The sequence below is a fragment of the Malania oleifera genome, chromosome 3 (assembly GCF_029873635.1).
Source record: "Malania oleifera isolate guangnan ecotype guangnan chromosome 3, ASM2987363v1, whole genome shotgun sequence".
Classification (NCBI taxonomy): domain Eukaryota; kingdom Viridiplantae; phylum Streptophyta; class Magnoliopsida; order Santalales; family Ximeniaceae; genus Malania; species Malania oleifera.
Window position 1 is genome coordinate 79,814,505 of NC_080419.1, and position 12,196 is coordinate 79,826,700.

Sequence of the window (12,196 nt, forward strand, 5' to 3'; positions counted from 1 at the left end):
GGCAAGATGTCCTTTTTAGAGGGCAATATGGATATTAATGCATTTATTGAAATGGAAGCTAAAGGGTGAAAGATGGGGATGGTGGAAGATAGGATGACATTCACATTTTTCATAACCTATTTTTGGTAATAGTTTTAGTATCTTCAATTTTTAATTTTCCCTCCTCATCCGCTTATTGCTTAAAAAATAATAAATTTGGAAATGTGGGTCATAGTCATACTAATTACCTGCCAACCAAACAGGTGTAGCCTTGGCTAATTTCGCATCGCCATGCCCGCTGTGAATAAGTGAATTGCAACTTTCACATAAAGCCCTAGAAAATGCTGAACCATGTGCAGACTGCTGCATAAACCCTAGAGAATTCTTCTACACAGCTGGTGGCAATGTCTGCTTTTCAGACTGTCTCTAGGTTATTTTCTCGCTTCCCATATGTCGCTCACAAACTCAACAGCAAATCAATCGGCCCGGCGACCTGTTCACTGAAAACAAATTCTCAGTCTCTCCTTCCTCCTTCTGCAAAGCGCTTGTATCAGATTTCAAGGTGAGATAGCTTTTTTTTTTTTCCCCCAATTTTCTTTTGTGTGTTTTTGTTGCCAGACATTTGAATTTCTAATTATTTGTACTTTTAATTTTTGGGGGTTAGATTACCTGTCGAGCTGAGCTGCATGCTCTCGATGATGCCTTTGCACAGCGCGATTGCTTCTGCTCGTCTCAGATCGTTCCTTTCGGTGGAGTCTCAGAGCTGGAGTTTGATTACTCAAGGTCAAATTGAAAATCATAATAATGTTAGAGCTTGCGTTCTCTGTTATTTTTTCAATATGAAAATCTGGTGTCCCAAGTAAAGAAAATATTAAAAAGCATTATATTTAGTCGTTAATGCGGTTACTTGAAACACTCTTCCAAGACAAAATATCATTGATGTGCTATTGGACTACCCCACATCCATAACATGTGGAAATCTTCTCTGAAAGTGCAGTCTGCATAAAAAACAGAAGTTCTCATAAAATGAAAGTGATGCCTTAAGATCGGGTAAATTTCATGGTGACCAAACCTTAACTGTAGTTTTGATTAGTTGCTGAACGTTAATTTGTAAAATATTATGCATTGAATTTTTTTACATTCTTTCAGTATGATCCAATGTGCAAGGATTGTGTCCGGTTATTGGCAAATGTTATCGGGGCATTCCATTTAGACATCCTAGTCAGTTTTTGTCTCACCCATACTCATTTACCACTTCATTTACTCTTTCTACCAACCATATGACGGTTAGGGAAGAGGCTTTTGTACAGCAAAATCAAGGATCACAATGCTTTTGATGAATTATCTCATCTTTTAGGGCCACAATTGTTGACTGGAGTGACTGACTAGGATGGCTAGTAGAGCATTCCACTAATCACAAGAGATGGTTGTTGCACATTACATGACATTGAAACAGTGTGCATATGTGACCAATTTCAAGCTACTGCTAAAGTTTAGTGACCATTTGTGAAAAATGTGGTACAAGTAGCAACACATTAGTTGACATTAGATACATTGAAACATATGTGTTTTGTATTATTCTTGTCTTGTGTAATTGTCATTTTCAAAAAGAGCAGCCATAAATATTTACCTGACATTTACTTATGTTCATTGTTTATTTATATTGGTGAAATTTTTTTGAGTGTAGTTTGGTGAAATCACTTCTTCATATTTATGTTACCTTCATTATTTTCTTTATTATTTATATTGATTTTAATTGCTTGCGATAATCTATTTTCCTTGTATCAATAGATTACAATGTTTATTCATTTCCTTTTGATTTTATAAAAAATATTTGCACACACATGTACGCATTAGTAGAGACTTGAGCTATGGATGGGTTAAAAGTATACATTATAAAACTAACATATAAATTATACAAGATTTTAAATGCATATCAATTTATTCTCTTATACTAAAATTGGATATAAATTCTATAATAATTTAACTAAATTTTGTAAACCTATGGTACGTTACGATTGAAAATAGAAAATTATGCGAACATTTTAAAATACTTGACAATAAGATGTATAGAAAACATAGAAAATAAAATTGTATGAAGTTCAAAAAATTATTTTTATCTATTTTAAACACTGGAATAAATATTTCAAATTTTCAGGGAGAACATCATGATGATTTTAATGATTCAAATTATTTTCTATTTCATATAAAAAAAAATTGAACAGATACTTTTTATATATTTTACATATCTCTATTATTGGGAAAAAAACTTAAATATAGTATTAGTTATTTTATGTTTATTTAACGTTAATATCTTTAGTTATGATTTTAATTTAATTACCCATATAAATGTTAAAAAATATTTTATCATTATTGTTGGAAAATGCATTAGTTTAAACACAGGGAAAAAGATATTGATTTCTTTTGAGATTTGGTGAAAAATTGCAAAACTAGTTTATAATTCAAAAATTCTAGAAACTTTTTTGATGTTTGGTAAAAAGACATGGACCTCCCTTGAAGTTTTGGCCTCCTTAGTATTTTGCAAAAAGACAGGCCAGGGGTACAAGTGTCAATCTTTTTTTAATTAGCGAAAATCTGTTGCATTGTATACCCTTTATTTGGGAGATGATTATGGTAAGAAGAATATAGTGTTCGTTGTTTTTTGCCAAGGGATTCATTGCTTAAAGGGGTTTATAGATAGGAGTTACTTATTGTCAGTGACAAGTGACAACTGTTAGTACATAGTGGTTTGCTACTTTATTGTGAGGGTTAAAATCATAAAAACCCAGTTAACTATGTCTCCTTTTACAATACAATCCATCAACTTTTATTCAATATTTTTTTTATGCCACAACTACCACAATTTTTATTCTATATAAACTGCTATATATATATCCAAATATACCAACTTAACACATTTTACTATTGATTCAATTTTATTGCCTTCTTGATTATTAATGGTCATTTTTTGTAATATTAAATTTTTAGATGATAATTTTTTGATGGCTTACATATTTCTTTAAAGTTAAACTCTTTTTTTCCAAATGTAGCTGTTTTTGTCTCTTTTGCACAATAAACTTGTACAATATTTTGGTTAAATTTGATATCTCATGTGTGTGTGTGTATTACATTTAACTAAGAAAATTATAATTTACATTTAAGAATGTCCATTTAAATAATTATATTACAAAAAATATATATATTTTTAGCATAATTTTCTTATCCAAAAAGAAACCAGTACATCCACTGATTGAACACTTATTTTAAGATGGGAAACTCTCTTCTTTTTGTGATATATTGTTTTTTATGAAAATTCCTTGAAATCAGTTGATATTATTTATATTTAAAGGAGTACATTTTGAATTGAAAGGCCCTCGTTTTAATATTTTGCAAGTTAATCCTCATTTCTGAACTTGGTTAATTTGATCATTTGATTCTTTTAACTTAATGTTTTAAATTTATCTGTAATGTGCATTCAAAAAAAGAATAGCTGACCTTCTTGTTAGATATAAATTGTGTAATTTATATGCAATCCATTCAGAGTCATTAACAATACATATGTACGTACATATGTATTTATGTATGTATAAATAATAACTTAATGTTTTGAATTTATCCATACAAAGTGCATTTGAAAAAGAATAGCTGTTATTCTTGTTAGATATAAACATTGTGTAATTAATATGTAATCCATTCACAATCCATGACAATACTTATGTATGTATGTATGTATGTATGTATGATTTACAATTCTAATTTTTCTAAAAGAACTTTTGTTTTAGAAGAAGGTAGAAGAGAATGCATAGCTGAAGGGGGAGAACAAGTACAAAAGAAAGGCCACCAAAACCAAACCAACTAGAAATTACTAAACTTCCTAATACCATAACACCACCTCCAACATAAAGGGTATACAATGCAACAGATTTTCGGGGTCAAAAGTAGAGTTTTCAGTTATCACTACATTCCTAGCCTTCCAAACATGGTATATAGAGGCAGCCCAATTTAGTTTGCAAAGGGCAGCAGTGGAATTGTAACCCAAGCATGGAAGCAAATGAATCTCCTTATCCCAGCAAGAAAAAGATCTAGGAACCTTAAAAACAGCAGTCACCTAGTAGTCAGCTCATTGATCTTTACCTGATATGAACAGCCTGTCAAGAGTTTTAAGCCCCTGTTTGGAAGCTCTTAAAAAATAAGTACTTATAGCACTTATCACTTTTTTAAGTGTTTTCATAAAAAAAAAAGTGGTGTTTGGTTGCATTACAATTAGTGTTTATTGCAAAAAGTGGTACTGTACAACTATTTTTAAGTGATTTTAAAGTGAAATTTGGGAAGCATTTCAAGCTTGCTTTTTGCCCAATTATGAGTGGGCAGAGAGGCGGTGGCAATGTTGTAATTATGATGAGTTTAAAGGCAATTTTTGTAAATTTATAAAAATTTCCCTCCTCTTGTGCCCCTTTCTGCACAGCTCCCTCTTGCCATATCTCTTCCTCCCACCCTTCCGCACCTTCCCCAAGCTCTTACTCTTTCATTGTTGACGGGTGTTCTACTCTACGGTGTTTCGGTGGTGCTCTGCAACTGATCCGGTCAGTTCTCATAGAACAGCACTCAAACCTTCTCCTTTTGGATCTCGATCGTAGAACTCTGTGAACTCTGCCACCCCCCATCGCCTCCCCTTTCCGAGCCGTTGATGCTGCTCTTCCTTCATGAGTCATCGTTGCTGCTACAGGCGTGGGAGAATGGGTTTTACTACTACTGCATAAAATCTCTTTGTAGAGGAAGATGAAATGTCCCTAAGATTCATTCATGCTGTACATCAGGGATATTGGATGGTTAGGATTGGATTGAAATCCATACTTGCAGGTGCAACTTAAAGTCTGAAGAAGGCATATTACTTTAAATTATTATTAAATTAAATATGAATTTAATTAACAATATTATATTTAATATAAATTAATATGATAATTGAATGTTATAAATATACACTTTTATAATTTTACTATTACTTATATAATAATCTTATGTAGTTTTTTTACTTAATAGAAAACATTAATATGTTAATTAAATTTTTAGTTATAATAAAATACTAATTAAACTGTTAACTATAAAATATTAATAATTTAAACTAAAAATATTGTTTGCAAAATAATCATTTATTATTTTATCACGCATTATTTAAAATTAAATTAAAATGTTAATTTAATTAATAATATAATAATTAATATAAATTAATATGATAATTGTTTGTTATAAATATACACTAATAACAATATTATTATTAATTAAAAGAATAACTATATGTTGTTTTACTTAATAGAGAATATTTATATGTTACTTAATTTGTTAATTAAAATAAAATATTAATTAAATTGTTAATTAAAAATACTTATAATTTAAACTAAAACTATTATTTAAAAAATAAATTATTATTATTTTTTATATATTATATTATATTAATTCTTGTTATATTATAGAAAATATAAATTCACAGAGTACTTACATTAAATTGGGTATCCAAATGCCACTTTTTTCATCAAAACTTATAATCAATGCTTATTTTAGATACAACCAAATGCCACTTATAACTTTACTTTTTCAGATCAACACTTATTATCAGCACTAATTAAAAAAAAAATACTTCTCCATAAGTGATTCCAAACGATCCACAAGTCTATTTTAAGCAGTTAGCTAGGTTATGAATGCAATGTTGAACTTCTACTTATATAATAAGATGAAGTATGCACAACTTCTTCACAATCCTTCTATTGCAAAAAGAAAAACTTTGGTTACTTTTTGAATTAATAGTTAATAGGAGTTGGACACAATTATGGTTTAACTTAGTAACTTGGATATCCAGCAGCCCTTTTTGTACCAAATAAAAGTTAGTGGACTAAGTTGCAACATGTAAAAAATTAATGAGTCTTTTTTATTGAGTCAAAGTAGTGGAGTGACTCGTTACTTGAGAAAACTTAATGTGCTTTAATAATTTTACCCCTTATTTATTGTAATTTTAACATATAGAGGCGTTTGAGATGTTTATGATGGGATCAAGAATTGACTTGTTAGTTGAGGAGGCTTTTGAGAAGCTTTCTGTCATGTGTAACAATGAGGGCTTTGAGATGTTCATGCTTCCCTCTCTCTTTCTCATAGAATGGCACACTGTGTAATATAGATCGTGTATTTTGAGAAGGAAAAGAAATCCTAGCCCTCCACGAGGAAAGGCCGGGATTCAACTCCTTGTGGTTGGTCTGGTGTTTGCACATGCGTGTGTATTTACCTATCCAAAAAAAATCTAGATGTGGTGCCCATAATTTGAGCATTTTTGTTGGAAGTGTTTATTCTATGGATGGATCAATAGTTTACAGAACTGCATTCCCGTGAGAACCCAGACATAGCGCATATAGCAAGATAATGTTTATGTTTGCTTCATTATATAAGCAATTTACATTGGTCATGCTGGTCAAGCTTTGGACCAATTTGTAACTAAACTGGGCGTAATTTGTGAATATAATCAGGAATGGAAGGGTTTATGCTGTAAATTCATTTGGAGCATGCACAAAACCTATTGTGGAAATGTTAGTTGATCCTATAGTTCATATGATCCGATAGTTCATTGAAAGATTACAACACATTCTATTGCCGCCATTCTTTCAGTGTGGTATAAATGTTTATCCTGTACTTCATATGTTGGAAAGTCTCCTGATGGTGTAGAATTTAGCATCTCTCTGAACTGAATTATGGCCCATGTTGCAGGCATCGCAATGCCTTTATGACAGTATCTTCATCATGGGTTGCTGTTGGATGGCTTTTCTGTTTCACCAAAATGTCGGAGCAATGTTGACCTACATGTAGGTGGAACTGGAAGAGCTCGAGGAACATCAAAGTTTTTTCTTTTTAGTTTTTTCAAACTGGCAACTTCCCAAACAACTGTTAAACTGATCCTTAAAATTGTAATTTCTTTTTTTCAAAACTTTTCTCTCCAGATAATGTGCAAAATTTCCAGGTTGAGCAAGATCAAAGCAGTCGGTGAGCAAGTCTTGTAGGAAACAAGCTTCTTGTTAACTAACTTGGATTTTTCATTCTTGTATTCCTTGTCTAAGCTAGATATTCACGAAAAGAGGATAAAGATGGTTGAGGAATGGATACTCTCCATCGAATTTTGTTAATTTAATGGTGTTTATTTTTCCTCCAATTTTTTTGAAGTACATCATTGACTAACTTGGCTAGCTAGATGAATAATAAACATGACAATGGAATCCCGACGGGACCAACCTGTAGTCCCACTTTGTCTCCGGTCTGTTCCAGCTTTATTATAATGCTCTTTTCGACCTTTGGGTGCTATGGTTGGCTGTTTGCCTCTCTCCTTGGAGAGATTTTTCAGTAATGTGTTTTGCTAAATGGGGAAGTGGGGATGGTAGTATTATGATACCACTGTCTGCGAAGAGTTTGGATGACTGCGAGTTTTTTCTTTTTTAATTTTGTTTTATATAAAAATATTTAAGAAAAGTTTAGGTGGGGAACTTTATTTTTTTCTTTGATGCGTCCTAAAAAATGTTACGGTCCAATGTATTTTATTAGAAGACGCGGGGGAAATGGTGTACCATTTAATGTTTTTTGCATGGCTCATGCAATGTTCACTAATTCAATTTTTTTTTTTAAGGAATTATTTTGAGATTTGAACGATTTTCAATGTTTTCTTTTAAGACATAAAAATATTGGGAGTATTTAAATAGCTTTAATTTTTAATTTGTAAATTTTTTTATCACTTTTAAACACAATGAGTGTGTTATAAAACTTGAAAAAGGAGTAATTCTATTATATTTTTATGTATTGAAGGTGTAGTTTTAGTTTATAGTGGATAATGTTCAATAAATATTGTCATGAAATAATGTAATATATGATCTAGTGAACAAACTTTGCACAAATTAAGTTTGCCATTTCAAAGTGCCAAAATAGGGAAGAAAATAATGATAGAGAAAAGTCTACCAATATTTATTTTTTTTAAAAAAAATCTACACTGCATTCACAAAAGGAAGAATGTAACAATTTAACAATCTTAAATCAATAAAAATAAACTAGTTATTGCAGTGGTAGAAAAGGATTCATGCGAGTCAGACACCACCAAGTAGGATTTAAGACATGTAACTCATTTGAAAGATTGAAGGCAAGCATATTCTATTTGGTTCGTTGAGTTCATCGAAGAAGTAAGAAGTTCAACTTGAGACAGCAGACTTCAATGAGCATGGTTTTCTTATGAAGACTTTGAAGAACCTTTTTTTTTTTGTAAATTGAAATTGCATGTCTAGTTTATACTTAGTTCATCCATTACATGCGGTGTAATTTAAGAATAACAGTCAAGCTTAACCTCATTTGTATTAAGTAAATCATTTAGTGTTTCCATATATCATTTCATTTGCATCGTATTTCATGTTCATGGCATCAAATTTAGTCTAGGAAAACCATGGCGATGTATATGCAAAAATTTTGACAGAGTCTTCTTATAAAATTGAGTGTACCCATTCATGCATTACGGTATTTTCACAACTTTCATACATAATTGTCTACATTCACACTACATCGAAATCCTGTAAAAATTTTGGCAGTCTCCTATTAAATCGAGTATACCCATCCATGCTTGCACCTGTTCAAAGAAAACAATTTTCATCAGCAGTCAAAAACAGTATTTTCACAACTTTCATACACAACTGTTCTCATTCACACTACATTGAATTACTGTAAAATATCAGCAATTGATAATAGTATTTTCACAACTTTCATACACAACTATATACATTGAGACTATGCAAGTAGTGTGTTCCAATTACATATACATATTAGGGAACAACAAATAAACATCCCCAATTTTATAGAAATACAATGAGACCATACACATGAAAACATAAGAATTAGACTAATGTACAACACAGTATAGGTCGTAAAGTACATATACAACAAATGACTACTTAAGTGCCACACACAGGTGGTCTTTGGTGTCAGGGTGGCCGCCTTCTGCATTCGCCCTCTCCTTGTTGGTCATTTCCATCTGGTCTCCTACCTCATCATCATCTGGTAGGTCTACCATCTCCACCTTGAGGTACTGCATCATCATCCATATGAAGCAGATGGAGAGATGACTCATACAATGATGTTGGATAGGAACGAGGTGGCATGACTGGTGTATCCATGTCCTTAGCATCTAGACTGTCGTCCAACACACTTGATGTGGATGGGGCGGTAAGAGAGTCGCATGGGGTACTCAAACCTGAAGGCCAGTAGGATGAAGGAACATCTTGAGCATACGGTCTGCTATTAGACGGCTCCGCAATATCAGCTCCTATCAAACATGCATATGGTGCTGACGAGCCAAACACATACTTTCTCTGTACAATAGGCGGCTCACCGGAGTGGCTCTGTGAACCACTATCCGCATGCGGAGCATGTCCTCCTCGTATTGGAGCAGCTCGACCTCCTTGTGTAGGCAGGTCAGGTCGAGGTACATGTGCCCATGGTCCATCCTCATGGAAAATCCTAAATCCAGACCTCACCGATCCCTGTACTGCATGATCTAGAGAGATCAGATCTACCTCCTCTAGTATGTCAACCTGCAGTATAGAACAAAATTTAGTTAGTACATTCACATCATAAAATCCACATAACAAAAGTACAATGTGTGGGTTAATTTCTACTTACGAGGCTCATATATACCACTATGGTGTTGTCCACGAAGTTTCGTGTGATGGACCTATACCACATAAAGTATGGGTCATCGATCTGGACGCAAATGACCGTCCTCCAACTCCACTGGGATGATATGCTCTCTCCGATCCTGCCATACATTCACATACATCCTATGGAAAGTCATCCAATTAGTCAACCCTTGATTGCGTCCATTAACTGCATGGAGGAAGTACCCATGAAGACGTACCCCCGATGTCGAGAAGGGTTTTGGAATGCCTTGCTGAAAGCCAAACTGACGCAGAAATTGGTCAAGGAGATACCAATCCACAATATGAAAGCATATGAGGGACACTCGGGCTACCCATAAGTCATTCTCGACGTGATAACCGGTGGGTAAGTCGACTATAACCTCATCAGTGTATGACCTCTATATGAATTGTACATAAGTAGAAAAAAAGTTAGGCATACTATGCATATCTCCTACAAAAACATATTATGTGATCTAAACTTAAATTGTGATTCATGAATAAAATACCTCATACTCTCGGTGCATGTCCAACTCGAACTTGTACTAGGGCAATGTATGTTGCGCAACTTACGGAGCTCTAATGTAGTCCCTCCACCTACACAAAATGAAAACTTAAATATTAGAATGTAACCAAGCAGTAAGTACTACTTCGTATGTTATAAAGTACAACTCCACCATAAAAGATGTTGTTACTAACCATTATGCTAGTGGTAATCGCTCAACTAGGTGACCGTCTGCGTCTCTCGCAATCTACAACATACCCAGGCACGAAGAGTTAGGGAGGGGCATCTCTCTTATGCCTAGATCTAAAGTTAACATAGAGGACCAGAGATCTCCCTCCTCGACTGATGTGTGGTGCGGAACATCTCTCTGTACAACCATACCAAAGTCGCAGATCCCTAACTATACGAACTAATCTGTATAAGGTCCTTTAATAGTGGTAGGAACATCAGATAGTCATAACTGCTCGACAGATCACAAAATAATGTCCCACATATCAACCGCAAAATGTGGGCTCGTGTGAAGATGACTATACGCTAATAATCCGCATTTGCTGTTAAATGAATAAATTGCTCCTATAGATAGTGCATGCGGATGTGGGAATCGTGCATCGCGGTGTCAGGTGGCACAACCCCTAATAGCTAGTGGCACATACAGCGCAGTGCCACTTGTACCTGGTGGTCTGTCACACCATCTGCTGGTCCACACGTATAACTAGTGACGGGCCTTCCATCAATGGGCAGTCCAAAAAAAATCGCAACGTCCTGTAATGTGATCGTCACCTCACCTTGTGGTAGGTAGAACGTATGTATCTTTAGTCTCCATCACTTCATGAAGGCCGTCAGTAAATGTTAATCCAATTGGATATAGGCAATCTGATATATGCCATAGAATCTTGTCATGCGGATCTATGCAATCATGTGGTTGTCCGCATCGAATAAGTGCTCCAAGAACTACGTCCCCCCTCAACAAGACAGCAGCTTTGCATGACCGTCGGTCCATGCTCGGATGGATCGGTGCTGATCGATCAACGTCAAAATAGAACGATCACTTAGCCCAAGATTGATGCTGTAAAATGGAAAAGTTGAATATAGTCACTAACTAAATCAAATAATATAAGGTACTAACATATTCTATAAAACGAGACTTGCGTATCTTGATTTTTCTATTTTTTTTTTATTTTTCTTATCGTTTTAAGCTAAGTTTCCTAATTTTAATTTATCCATGAATGATGTGATCAGTTAATGCGATGGGCCAACTCCATCCCTAGGTAGGGTCCTTCTCGGATACCTTGTGCGGTCTCGTTACGTAGACATGAGCTCCTAGAACAACGTTTATCACGAGCTAATGCCTCATGCCTAATCAGGTTAAAATTGGCTGCATATGTTGCATAGTGTTTGACAGTACTGTAGTAGGGGTCAACAAACCTGACGACATTCAGTTATGTCTCAGAACATGTAGCTAACATGTGGGAGTAGGAAAAGTGTAAATCTTGCCACTTCCCACATGAGTATTGGCGTCCATTGATGCTCAAAGTTTGAACATTGTTTCCTTTATGTGGCCCTTGTTGCATCGTTGTTATGCTAAATGTATTAGTGAACCTATTGAACGTGGTGACTCGATGTATAGTCACCTTAAGCTTCCCTCTTTCCATAACTAACAGTATACGTGGAGTACTAGCATTTTATCGAGCAATTGTCTTACGAGTAGCCTCCTGTCGGCTATTGAAATAATGTGCAACGCGATAAAATGTCAGCTACACAAGGGTTGTTATTGGGAGGCTACGAGCTCATTTCAGGACGGTGTTAAAACACTCAACAAGGTTAGTAGTTAAATTCCCATACCTTCATCCACCGTCGTGGTACTGAATCTACATATAAGGAGGGATCTGGTTAAAAAATGACTTTGCTGGTTCTCCACTTTCAGAAATTATCCTCTCCATCTACTCGTCGAATTTTCTTACTTGATGCTCCCTCTCCACTCGCTTTGTCATATGCTTTAGATTGACATTTG

General features: G+C 34.3%; 1 protein-coding gene across 2 annotated transcripts; it reads left to right on the forward strand.

Annotated features, from left to right (window-relative positions):
- The first annotated feature begins 232 nt into the window (after positions 1 to 232).
- On the forward strand, positions 233 to 7,168 carry LOC131151825 (uncharacterized). 2 transcript variants are annotated; one of them, XM_058103253.1, is made up of 3 exons: positions 233 to 541; positions 644 to 762; positions 6,730 to 7,168. In XM_058103253.1, exons 1-3 carry the CDS (start codon positions 384 to 386, stop codon positions 6,747 to 6,749), a joined length of 297 nt encoding a protein of 98 aa, XP_057959236.1. In that variant the 5' UTR covers positions 233 to 383; the 3' UTR covers positions 6,750 to 7,168. The 2 variants fall into 2 exon arrangements, with proteins under 2 accessions (XP_057959236.1, XP_057959235.1); XM_058103252.1 differs by having other exon boundaries at positions 239 to 541; positions 644 to 785.
- Positions 7,169 to 12,196: the final 5,028 nt, after the last annotated feature.

Bases quoted from the DNA above. Each gene is read 5' to 3' on its own strand.
- LOC131151825 (XM_058103252.1), top strand. From the start codon at position 384: ATGTCTGCTTTTCAGACTGTCTCTAGGTTATTTTCTCGCTTCCCATAT. The intron at 542-643 runs GTGAGATAGCTT...TTTGGGGGTTAG, and splicing joins CGCTTGTATCAGATTTCAAG to ATTACCTGTCGAGCTGAGCT. The intron at 786-6,729 runs GTTAGAGCTTGC...CCCATGTTGCAG, and splicing joins AAATTGAAAATCATAATAAT to GCATCGCAATGCCTTTATGA.